Here is a 12,234-nt window from a genome sequence, read left to right as displayed (position 1 = left end):
GAATATCAGCTCTTTCCTTTTTAGGGGGGCATATAAGTTTTGGAATATGCAGGAAGAATTGATGAGTGAAGATTGTCATAACTCGTCTGCTCCTTAACTAATAAACACAGGAAGAACTGCAAACTATGTTGATTTCGAATGGCCTAAAAAGCTTATTTTGGCAACCAAAAAAATAAAACAAAGCGTTGGAGTTGGGGGTTTTGGGTCTGAAATGAAGAGAAGAATGCTATTTTATTTTGTAAGAGGTGGAGAAAACTTCACACAGAAAATAGGTGAAAAAATATGTATATTGGGGTGAGAGAGGCTCGAACTCTCGACCTCAGGATAACTCAGAAGCTATGAGACCTACGCGCTAGCCAACTGCGCCACCACCCCTTGTTGATTACTGAATGGACAACTGAAGTATATAAAACATTTATAATTAATTTCTAGACCCGTAACGGCTAGACCGTCGTCGACATTTGTCGGAGTGAATTTTGAACTACACTGATAGCATTGGAAAACGACAAATAATTGGCGCACACGTGTCAATATACCATTGTTCTCGTGCTTATTAGTGATTCTGAATATATAAGATATGGTGCAGCTTAATTAACAAATGGGTTCTATGGTGTAGTGGTTAGCACTCTGGACTTTGAATCCAGCGACCTGGGTTCGACTCCCGGTAGGACCTCTTTTTATAATTCCTATATTTTTTTTTATACCCATGAAACACAAATGGGCACCTAAAAGCATGTACAATTTTCTTAAGAAATATCAAGGGAAACAAACCATGCCTTCATATACTCTCGCTCGCATAATTTACACTGCGGATTCCTCACATGAATAACTCACTCTTTTCGTCAACAACCATTTATGTGCAAAATCAATGAAATAAACAACACAAACAAAATTCCGACCAAAAAAAAAAAAACCAACACAACGAAAAAGATCTGTAACTATTTTTTGGCCTTTACTTTGTCACTCATGATGACTATTAGTACTCTGAGGATTCCTCTCTCTCTTGAATGCACGGAAGAGATCGATGCCAAGAAAGGCATTCAGAAAGTTCATTCCGAACATCCCAAACAATGCAAGAGGCAGCTCAATGCCCTTTCCGAATTTGGGAGCATCCCAGATGAGCTTGGCGGTGATGAGAAGGTGAGCTCCAGCCCTTGCTACAATGTAGGTGACCAGATTAAGAACCCATTCTGCCATTACAATTTTGCTCTTGGCATCGCGAACACCTGCCATCCGCCGCACTTTCCTCACATGCAGAAAGATAGAATGCAGCTGTCAACAGAAATAGAAATATAAGAATCAGTTTCATGTAGAATTCACATTAAACAATTTAATGAAAAACTGAACCGATCAGACTGACTGATCCAATTTTCTCAGCACTAGGAAATATTATCAGAAGAAGAAAAAGCAATTCACCAAGAGATAGGAAAGCTTTTAGGAAGATAGTACAACATACCTCACAAATGAGAGTGAGAATAAGGTAATTGATGGTCACATTCCGATACAAAGCAAGAGTAAAGCAAATGAGGAGTATCAGATGATGCATCAGGATGGAAGGGATCCAACCACTATATAATCCATAATGCAGCATATCCCACTGATCATATGCAAAGTAACCGCACGAAAAACACAAAGCTGGGTATGCCCATGGCCAAGTACCTCCAAACAACTGAGAGTGCTCAAATATGCCAATCGAACCATTTTTTAACCACTGATTAGCCAAAATAAATATCACTGCAGAGACAAACAAGATTGAAGTTGCATCCCTTAACTTTACATTGGAATCAACAATGAAAGATGTGCTCAAGAAAGTTATAAAAACAATTAAGAAAAAACCAGCAAGTTAAAATATACTTGGATATGTATGCCCAAGGGTAAGCACCTTGATCTTTGATCTTACATTTAAAGGTTTCACAAGTTACCTATCGAAAGTTATGATCTTTTTAAGTTTTGCTTATTCTATACATATGCTTCGTTTTGTCCATTTCCCAAGATTCTACTCTTGTAGGTTAGACTTTATATCACCCTTTCATCATAGCCAATCCCATCAAGGAAATAAACCCGAACCACCCTGAATGCCAAGATGAGAGAAATCTAGGCGCATAGGCAACCTTAATCCCACCACCCTAAACTCACCAACACACCTGGCTCTGCAATTTAGCATAAGATATCTTCATATCCTCCACTTCTACAAAGTACCAGTACCCATTTTAGCCCGGACAGTCTATGTTGCATTGCATAAAGACCATGTTTCAGAATGAGAGAACCAGGAAGGAAAAAAAAAAAAAAAACACACACACACACACACACACACAATGGGAAGGCTGGAACCAACAAATGGGAGCATGAGCTTTCCCACCTGGTAATCTATATAGCAAATGTAGTGATTATCATTTCAACAATGAACTTGGTACTTGGAGAAAACAGTCCCCAACAAAGTTAAAGTGTTAATTTCAGTACAAAGATTCCATTTTTGTTAAACCTATCACTAAATTCTATGCATAGAAAAAGACCATGAAACATACTCAAAAAACCCCAAAAAAAATTCCCAAGAAAAAAGAACAGCTTGAAAAGAAAACAAACCTGAAGAGGAGGTTATGGTGGAGTGGAGTAGAGAAACAGAGGTGTTGACAAAGAGAGGGTCGCGGGAGACGAAAGAGCGAACAACCCAGTTGGCCAATTGGTAAAAGAAACAGCCAGCGACTATCGAGAGCAGCTGCGAGCGCCTGTGGAACAGAATTTCGAACAAAACGGAGACGAACCAGAGCACAAGTGTGGCTAAGAAGAAAGGCCCTGCCTTGTCCTCCTTTTGAGCTCTCGTTCTACTCATTTTACTTTGTTTCTCTTTCTTTCTTACTTTCTGTTTCTCTCTACAATAAATCCATAATAAAGGGGCACCGAGGATGATGAGAGCGGTGGAGATATTTTCAGAGGGTTGTTCATCATGGTTAAAGCTGCTTCCTTGTTCATGCTGGATTTGATTTAATTCGTTAATTTGAAGTTATTTCTTGGTGGAAATTGAGTAAACTTTGACTGACTGTCTATCTGTGTGATTAGAGATTGCTTCCGTTACCCGCAATCATATCTTTGGGCCACTATAATAAAATAAAATAAACTTTGGGCAATGCGATGTCGGTTCAGATTTTTTGTTTTGTTTTTGTCCGTGTTAAATAAAAACCAGATATACAGGAAACAAGACCCCATAGGCAGATTGGTTTCCAGCCCAATAACAGAAAAACAATAGAATTGGTTGGAATTGGGCCGGCACGAAAAGCCCAAAATCCCTACGGATGATGAAGACGAGTCATTCTATAGTGAGGGTCATATATATGGCCCTTATGTTGGGTCCTATCTCTTAATTGTTGAATTAGACTAACCAATTTGATCTAACGATTAAAAAATAAGGCCTTACCTAAAGGCTATCTATAAGACCCTCACTATAGAATTCTTACAATGAAGACCCGTTGCTAGTGCACCACCACACCAACGGTCGCACAACAATCACTGTCATTTGGCTTATCGATGGTCATTGAATACCCAAAATGGCAAATGGGGTTTGAGACTCATCTTGATCGCACTCATTCTCATATTAACACTATCGTCGGTCCTTTACACAAGATATAACGATGAAGTGAGGCTATAATGAGAGGGAAAAGCCGAATGTGAAAATGAGCCCAACCCATTAAGCATGTCAAGTTCACTTTTCTCTTTTTCAATTTTTTTTTCATGCATTAATAATAAGATGCTACACTAAGCCATCAATCACAATTCACAACTATCAATGTCTTTGATCAAAATAATCACCATTGCCAATCAAATTTATCATAATGGATGAACGGATTATATTACAAAATGACCACATAGAAGAAAAAGAGGCCTATCACTCACCTCACACGGCAAAACCCAACCCATTTCAAAAATCCAAATACAAGGAGAAAAAACACAAAACGGGGATAGATAAAGATATCTTGGTCATCCGAGCTGGCAAGATATAAGGGCCCCACTCATGCCAGATACTCACAGACACAAGCAAAGAGCATGTGGAAGCAGAGCTTGCCACGTGGGAGCCAAGCGTATCCACGTGGCATACAATGGGAGGCCAACTGAGATCGCGGGCTAGAGCAGCCACCCACTTATCGACAGAAATTTCCAACAATAAATTAGTGACACCGATATCACTTACGTTTCTCTCTCTCCCTAGCCATGAGTCTGTCAGCTTCAAACGCCATGACCATTGTTGCCACAGCTGCAGCTCTATCTTTGCCCATATCATTTTGTAGATCAACCAAGCTTAGCACCAAGAAGGTACGGATATATACACCACTTGCTAATTTTTCAATAAATTTTGTCTGGGTTTTCTTAGATTTTTGGAACTTGTATATTAACACTTAACATGGTTGACTAGTTAGTTGAAATGTGGCTTACTCTAGTGGTACATCCTTAATCTAGTGTGTAATAGGTACTTGGTGAAATATAAACTTGGATAGGTTTCGCCTTTAATTTTAGTGGGTACATGCTAAATTTGAAGTAGAATTTCAGTTGGGTTGGTTAAATTGTGGATTGAAACTAGCACTTAATACCAAATTAAAGATATATGATTTTTATGCTAATTATAAATACTTGTGGGCTCCTGCTAGTTCTTGGTGTACCATCTTCTGTTATAGATGTAATAAAGTGTGAGCTGTTATATATAGTAGCTTAGATTGTTGGACTTGTTAAATTTCAGGGTGTGAAAGGAGGGTTTCGGGTGTTTGCTGTATTCGGAGAGCAATCAGAGATAGAAAAGAAGAATGCTTGGAGTACACTCTTTGATGTGGAGGATCCTAGGTCCAAATTTCCACAAACTAAAGGGAAGTTCTTGGATGCAAATCTGGCCTTGGAAGTTGCTAGATACGATATACAATACTGTGATTGGCGGGCCCGCCAAGATGTGCTCGCAATCATGCTCCTCCATGAAAAGGTCACAGTGCTAATCTGAGCAACTTCTTATATCTAGATGATGAGTTAAATTTCCTTTTTGATAGCATATTGACTGATTGAAAATTGACTCTAATTTCATTTTTATTTGGAACAATTCTAGTGCTGAGCATTGAATTATAATTTTGTTGAAAAAATCTTTATTGTTTAAGTTTTTAAATGTTTCATTGGGATTCTTACACTCAAATATGGCTGTGCAGGTTGTGGACGTTCTAAATCCTCTAGCCCGAGATTATAAGTCTATAGGTACCATCAAGAAGGAGCTTGCAGAGTTGCAAGAAGAGCTAGGACAGGCTCATAGACAGGTGTGTAAATTTAACACTTGAGGAGATAAAAGTCTTGTAACTTGCATAACTTGAAATCACCTTCAATTTATCCTCCTTGAAAATTGAATAGTACTAGTAACAAAGACTGATTAATTATAGAGCATCCAACTGACCAGATGCTTACTTCTGAAATTTTAATCCATGAATTACTACAGGTTCATATATCTGAAGCAAGGGTTTCCACTGCTTTAGATAAATTGGCTTACATGGAAGAATTGGTGAATGACAAACTGTTACAAGATAGAGCAACTACATATTCTGAGGAAGCATCCCCTTCTCCAAGCACTTCTACGCAATCTCTGGATACTGTAAAAAGGAGGCTGCCTCGAAAAGGGTTGAACATTTCAGGTCCAGTTCAACCCTACCATCCCCGATTGAAGAATTTTTGGTACCCGGTTGCCTTCTCCACTGACCTGAAAGATGATACCATGGTAGGCTAGTTCTTCAAGTTTTTGATTCATTTCTTGTGCATCAGCTACTAAAAGCATTAGTGTGGAAACAAGAAAAAGAATAAAAGTATAAAAGAGAGGAAGAAAATATTATCACTCTACTAACAGAGGGAAGGTCCCTCTTCAATTTTGTGTTGGGAAGGCATGATCCTCTTCATTTTTCTTTTGGAAAGGCATGGTCCTCTTCATATTAACAGCAAAGAAAAATTAGTTATGTTAGTTCCATAGGTTTTTGTTGACTATATCATTAATTTGATCATTATGGCAGTGTGGCATTATCTATTGGATTACACTTCTTCTGAGGAGTAGCTCTTTTATAGCACTTGTTGTCCAGTATTATTTAGTCTATTTGTGGATGTCTTCTAACAAGAGCCTTATCACTTTTGCTTTTCAGGTTCCACTTGATTGTTTTGAGGAACCATGGGTTCTTTTTCGCGGAAAAGATGGTAAACCCGGATGCGTCCAGAATACCTGCGCGCATAGAGCTTGCCCTCTTGACCTCGGTTCAGTAAATGAGGGCCGTATCCAGTGTCCCTATCATGGTTAGTGACATCTTAGAAAGGCATAGCATCTAGGTCATGTAGTACAACAATAGACATTTTATGAGTAATATTCCAGTGCTTTCTAACTATTATAGGAATCGCAGTTTGACACCTCTGTGATGGATGAATTTCAGGGTGGGAATACTCAACCGATGGCACATGTGAGAAAATGCCATCTACACGATTACACAAAGTAAAGATTAAATCATTGCCATGTTTCGAGAAAGATGGAATGTTATGGATTTGGCCTGGTGACGGCCCTCCATCGGCCACGCTTCCTTCTTTACAACCTCCTTCAGGGTTTCAAATCCACGCTGAGGTATGTTGTGGATAAATTCTGATCCCTTGAGCTCTTCCTGAAGAATTATAATTATGTGGAAAGAGTTGTAACATTTTTGTAATGTTTTCATTTGACAGCTGGTCATAGAACTCCCAGTGGAACATGGGCTGCTTCTTGATAACCTTTTAGATCTTGCGCATGCTCCTTTCACTCATACATCCACCTTCGCCAAGGGATGGAGTGTTCCTAGGTTTGTTTCTGTTTGCTTAACGTACAATCTATCTATCATGTGATATTGTTTCCTGTTGCCATATTTTTGTATCCAACTAGAGCATATATAGAGCATTGTTACTCTAAACTTGATTTCATATTTCAACAGATGAGATAATAACTTACTTAATGTTGAGAATAATCTGAATTTTCAGCTTTGTGAAATTTTTGACGCCTGCATCTGGCCTCCAAGGATATTGGGACCCATATCCTATAGATATGGAATTTCGGCCGCCTTGTATGGTACTCTCAACAATCGGGATCTCAAAACCGGGAAAACTGGAAGGGCAGAGTACTAAACAGTGTACCACACATCTTCATCAACTTCATGTGTGTTTACCTTCTTCTAGAAATAAAACAAGGTTATTATACAGAATGTCACTAGATTTTGCACCTGTGTTGAAGCACATTCCCTTCATGAACTTCCTATGGAGGCATTTTGCAGAACAGGTAATTAAATCTTTTGTGACATGATTTTTCGCAATGTCTTCAGAGGTGGAACCAAATAAAACCCTCTTGATTAAGAAGATATTCTCACTCAGACTCACTTAAAAATTTGTTGCATTCAAATTGACACAGGTTTTGAATGAGGATCTAAGGCTTGTCCTTGGCCAACAAGAGCGCATGAACAAGGGGGCAAACGTCTGGAACTGGCCGGTAACATACGACAAGCTAGGAGTGAGGTACAGGCAATGGAGAGATGCCTTGGAACGAGGAGAGAAACAGCTTCCCTTTAGCAAGTCAAGTTAAATTCAAACCCAAAACAAGAAAGCCTTCTTTTTTGATGAAAACTCTGGAACCAACCTGCATTCTTGAATGGATGATCAACCATGACAAGGCCCTGCGGTTTGGCGATTCTTGGCTTAAACAACGAAATCCTAGAGTCACTTGGCGGGAACTGTTAATTGATCTTGAGGCAAAGAAGAAAATGGTATCTGCATAGAAAACACCCTTGTAAAATTGAAAGAGAAGAAACTGTACACTACCGACCTTTTTTTTTTTTAAAATAACCTTTTTGTGTACAGTGTTCAAATTTTTTCTTCTCTTTTCTTTTCTTTTCTTTTTTCTTTTCTCCTTACATGCCTATGTCTTTGATTTGTTTCCCAATAACATATTTATGTGTGTTACTACTTGTATGATAACACCAATCTCTTCAATGAAAATCTAATTACCCAATTCTTGCAACAAAGAATCTGCTTTGTTGCTTTGTGTAAATGCAAATTCATGGCTAAAGATTTAGCATTTATTTTTCAGAAAACCCAAATTTCCAAAGAACAAGCTCAAACTTTTGCCAATTGAGTGTTTCATTTCTCAACAATTACGTTAACACAAATGGGAAGAACAAAACCCAATTTTATTCCAATTTACAAAGATAAACAAAACAGAGCAGTCATGAAGGGACAAATTGATGTTCATATAGCGGAGCCACAGAAGGGGCAGAAGCAGAACTCCGGCTCCACAACCCGATCGCAGAAACGACACCGCAGAGCCTCCGAGACCGCCGCAGAGTCATCGGCGGTCTTCGGAGGCGGCAGAGAGTACGACTGAGGGAAGAAGAGGTTGCAATTGTTACAGTGCATGACGGGCTCCTTTCCGGGCCACCGCCATACGGGGACGAAGAAGACCTTCAGTACCTTCTCGTAGTCCACCAGATCCACCGGCGACCTGCACACTATGCACCTGCCCGCACTGGATGTCAGCACCTGCCGGACCTGCTGCTCCACTCCTCCAGCGAAGAAGAAGAACATTTTCTCTTTTCTAATTTTTCAAAATCTCTCTCTGAATTTTATTGTTCTTTTGTTTGTGGACGGTTTGTCGCTTTGGGTTTAAATTGATAGAGAGGAGGTGGAGGCGGTTAGTAGTTGAAGCTTTTTTCTGGAGGGTTCGGTGGAATTCTGGAGGGTGTTTTACAGGAGCTCCATGTGTTGTGTAGCCTTAATTAATTAAAGTAATTATTAAGTACGGTTAATTCTCATTAAATGAAAATTACTTCCATTTTTTTATGTAAGTGATAGAGGAATACTCGAACCTAAGTGTAAGGGAACGAACTCACCGTTCTGACTGGCCGTTGCAATTCTCATCAATGTTTATTTTCTATTTGAATTTCTAAATCTCTTTTTGATGAAGCTTGGATAGAAAATCTCTCATTGGGTTTGGAAAACAATTCAAAACGAACAATACAAGTCTAATTGAAAGAAGCTTGGTGAAGATGAAGCTCATACCTCCCTTCCAAAACATCTATGGCAGTGGTTTTTTCCTCTACTTGGAGGACATTAGAAAAAAGCCATTATTTTGCTGGATAAGGAGAGAGTGGGATGGCAGAGTTGATCTGATGTATCTCACTATTTTGCTTCAACCAAAGGATTGCGGCTTTGGTATATAGCAGAACTGGCTAAAATATTTTGAGGCACTGCAACACGAACTTTTTTCTACTAGAGGATTAGGCGAGATTAGCTCCTCAGTGAAGGTCACAAGACGCAAGCGTCCACCCTCAATCCCGAAGGAGAGGGGACCTACACTTTTGGGAGCCCCCCGCCCATCCCTCCATTTTATTAATAAACCATTTTTAAAAAAAGAATACAATGAGGGGGACTAGAACCAAAACCCCGCAAATAACACAAGAACTGGGAAGCCAACTGCAGACTAAAGCAGTGCTAAATAGAGCATGGCTGATCTTGTTGTAACCAGCAGATCAAACAAGGCTCAAAGAGCCACCTGTTTCGAAAAAATAGAAACTGTTTGTGTTCACTGGACAAGGATCATCACAGGAGCCGAACTTTGTCCATGTTTTTTGCATTTAAAAGGCGAATGCACGAGTGCTTTCAGCTTCATCAGCACTTCATGATCTGTGCTGAACGTACCCCTTCGCATCTGATGTGCAATTTTCTGTACCAAAATACAATAATTTCTTTTAGCTTTTTGATAAGGAATACGATGAAATTCATTATTGCCCAGGAAAACAGTAGAAAAGTGGAGACACATAAATCAAAATGCAAATCTGAAATATGATCTATCCAGACATCCCATTACATCAATTTCATTCCAACATAACATACTCTCATAATAACTTAACACCTTATAAGTCCACAGCACCAATCAGTGCAAGAAACTCTTACAGAAACCCACATCAGATATCAACTTCCTCTGCAATTTGATCTACACTCGATCTACCAATGCCACACTAATTAGTACCCTCGATGAAATTTTTCTATTTTTCCTTTGTACGCTTAGCACATATCTTCATTTTCTATCTGATCTTGTAAATCTATTTGCCCTTCAAATCCTACTTTTGAAATCATGCATCAATAATTAGGGAGGCATAATGTTAAAATATGAAGAAGGAATGGCATCCTAACTCAAAATGGTTGAGCAATGAAGAAATCAAGCTACCATGAGGTTAAGGTAAACTGGACTATTGTGAACAAAATATGCAGAAAGTAAAATGAGATAACTTCCTTACCAGAACATGTTGCTTCTTCCTCTCAATCAGATATTCAAAGTAACTAGCCTGTGCATTGCCATACAAGTTCCCTTCTTAATCTTCTGTAACCAAGAAAAACCGTCAAAACATTGCCGTATAACTCCCTTGATTTTTTCAGCAAAAAAGCAGAAACGCTGAATTACACAATGCAATCAATTAATCATTAGTTGCTTTATATAAATCAGAAACAAGGAATAATCAGTAGTTAAAACTGATAGTATAAAGCAATAATTCTTATGCAAGATTTCAAAACCTTGACAATAATATTACATATACAGAATGAGATTTATATGACCAAGAATGGCCACAGATGACAAAATGGAAACACATAAAAGGCATAGAGAAGCGGCCATACCAGTACAAGAAGCTCATCTTGATCTAGGAAACACCCCAATTTCCATTATAGTCTTGATAAGCGTGTAATCCTTGAATGTGATCAACCCATCAAACTTGTTCTTGAATGTACACAGCCAATATGCTGTATGCACCACGAGATGTGGCAACTGGTTTAAGATCAAGAAAGGCCAAAACGTCAATTCAATCAACGTCAATCACTTCAAAGAAATAAATCCCAATTGTTGAAAAACAATAAATTTACCTTTGGCAATCCAATTCAACACACACTGAGATAATTCAATGCAATCAAGTTGGCAATTTGAAGCGGCAATAGGGGCACAGATGACTTCTTTTCAGCCATTCAACAATGCAATCTTTATGGTAAAGATGAGAGCAGGGCATGAGCACAACCTCCAACCCAGCAGAGAACTCTTCCAAACAGATGCTACATTCCTTTGTCACGCTCAAATTGTCAATCTTGACCTTCTTGAGCCCCGCAATGGAGGATTTGGCAGCCGGAACTGGATTAAAGACTTGCCCAGATTCCATTATAGCCCTCTCAATTTGGTCACGGTCATCAAAAGGTGTCACAGCAAGAACAGCCAAAATCAATGGGACTATTCTGGGTCCAGCATTTGCAGGCTCCTGGGCAACGTCCATAGCAAAAGAATGAACTTCAGGCAGCAGGACATGAACAAAGTCCATTGAAACACCAGAGCCAGATAGTACCGTTTGGATGGTTTCTTGGGTGTGTGAGAAAAACACATCAAAGGGTACAAAGAAGGATTCTTGAATTGAGTTCAAGGGTATGTTCAAATCCTGAGGGAAGCACAATTTGAGTTGATGGGTGAAGTCTAAGTGGAAGATGAAACAGTCGCAAGCGAGGAGATGGGTTGTGGGCAAAACTTGGTTTTGTTGTTCAACTTGAGAGATGGAGTATTGGTAGATGGTCTCCATGTTCAGCAACACAGAGAGCTCAAAAACTGTGAAGAAAAGTGAAAGGGGTCTTTCTAAAAAGTTTTGGGAAAATTTTTTTCTCTGTTTTTCGATCGAGGTTGTGAAACGAATGAGCGAAGCGAATCATGTAAATTTATTTACTTACTTAGGCCAGTCGGTTTGCTGGGCTACACAGGTTCTAAGTAACATTACCAAATTTACAAGTGGGCACAATATGGCAAAAGACAGAAAACAAAAATAAAATAAGTAGGTATCAAAAAGACATGAATTCTTGTACCCAAAATAAATAAATAAATAAATTGGCACCGGATTAGCAGTGTTCGTTTTTATGTTGGAGACATATTAATTATTGCTTCTAACTGTGTGCTTATAATATATTTATCACTTTTTTTTTTTAGGGTAGCATTCTTTTTTTGACGAAGACAAAAGAGAAAGGAAATTATGCATTGCTCGCTAATAATTAAGTCGGATCATCTGCTAATCTTTTTAGACTTCATTTAATTATATGCAATTAAAACATAAACACAATATCGACACCAAAAAATAAATAGTAGAATATCTTTTTTCCTAATAATTACACTCATTTTTGTTAATGTGGTATTTTACATTTTCGGCT

At 38.7% G+C, this 12,234-nt stretch overlaps 3 protein-coding genes, 1 long non-coding RNA gene and 1 other non-coding gene across 5 annotated transcripts; 2 read left to right on the top strand and 3 right to left on the bottom strand.

Moving 5' to 3' along the window:
• Positions 1-601: 601 nt before the first annotated feature.
• Positions 602-673, top strand: TRNAQ-UUG. The gene has a single exon. It is a non-coding gene; the product is annotated as a tRNA-Gln (tRNA).
• Positions 674-754: 81 nt separating this feature from the next.
• On the bottom strand, positions 755-3,066 carry LOC117614087 (TLC domain-containing protein 2). The gene is made up of 3 exons (XM_034342775.1): positions 2,584-3,066; positions 1,457-1,734; positions 755-1,272 (listed from the first exon to the last, which is right to left on the bottom strand). Exons 1-3 carry the CDS (start codon positions 2,828-2,830, stop codon positions 961-963), a joined length of 837 nt encoding a protein of 278 aa, XP_034198666.1. The 5' UTR covers positions 2,831-3,066; the 3' UTR covers positions 755-960.
• A 1,098-nt stretch (positions 3,067-4,164) lies between these two features.
• On the top strand, positions 4,165-8,020 carry LOC117638843 (chlorophyllide a oxygenase, chloroplastic). Its single transcript, XM_034373998.1, has 9 exons — positions 4,165-4,305; positions 4,727-4,960; positions 5,178-5,282; positions 5,459-5,734; positions 6,147-6,294; positions 6,429-6,613; positions 6,712-6,824; positions 7,000-7,294; positions 7,424-8,020. The coding sequence occupies exons 1-9, from the start codon at positions 4,204-4,206 to the stop codon at positions 7,592-7,594; spliced, it is 1,629 nt and encodes a 542-aa protein (XP_034229889.1). The 5' UTR covers positions 4,165-4,203; the 3' UTR covers positions 7,595-8,020.
• Positions 8,021-8,130: 110 nt separating this feature from the next.
• Positions 8,131-8,802, bottom strand: LOC117638850. Its single transcript, XM_034374009.1, has one exon. The coding sequence runs from the start codon at positions 8,590-8,592 to the stop codon at positions 8,257-8,259; it is 336 nt and encodes a 111-aa protein (XP_034229900.1). The 5' UTR covers positions 8,593-8,802; the 3' UTR covers positions 8,131-8,256.
• Positions 8,803-9,273: 471 nt separating this feature from the next.
• On the bottom strand, positions 9,274-11,712 carry LOC117615042. Its single transcript, XR_004583944.1, has 4 exons — positions 10,924-11,712; positions 10,681-10,828; positions 10,305-10,387; positions 9,274-9,730 (listed from the first exon to the last, which is right to left on the bottom strand). It is a non-coding gene; the product is annotated as an uncharacterized LOC117615042 (long non-coding RNA).
• Between the last annotated feature and the right edge of the window lie 522 nt (positions 11,713-12,234).

Source organism: Prunus dulcis, chromosome 1 (genome assembly GCF_902201215.1).
Source record: "Prunus dulcis chromosome 1, ALMONDv2, whole genome shotgun sequence".
NCBI lineage: Eukaryota > Viridiplantae > Streptophyta > Magnoliopsida > Rosales > Rosaceae > Prunus > Prunus dulcis.
Note: the sequence above shows the minus strand (reverse complement) of the source record. Positions and strands in the feature narration are given on the sequence as shown.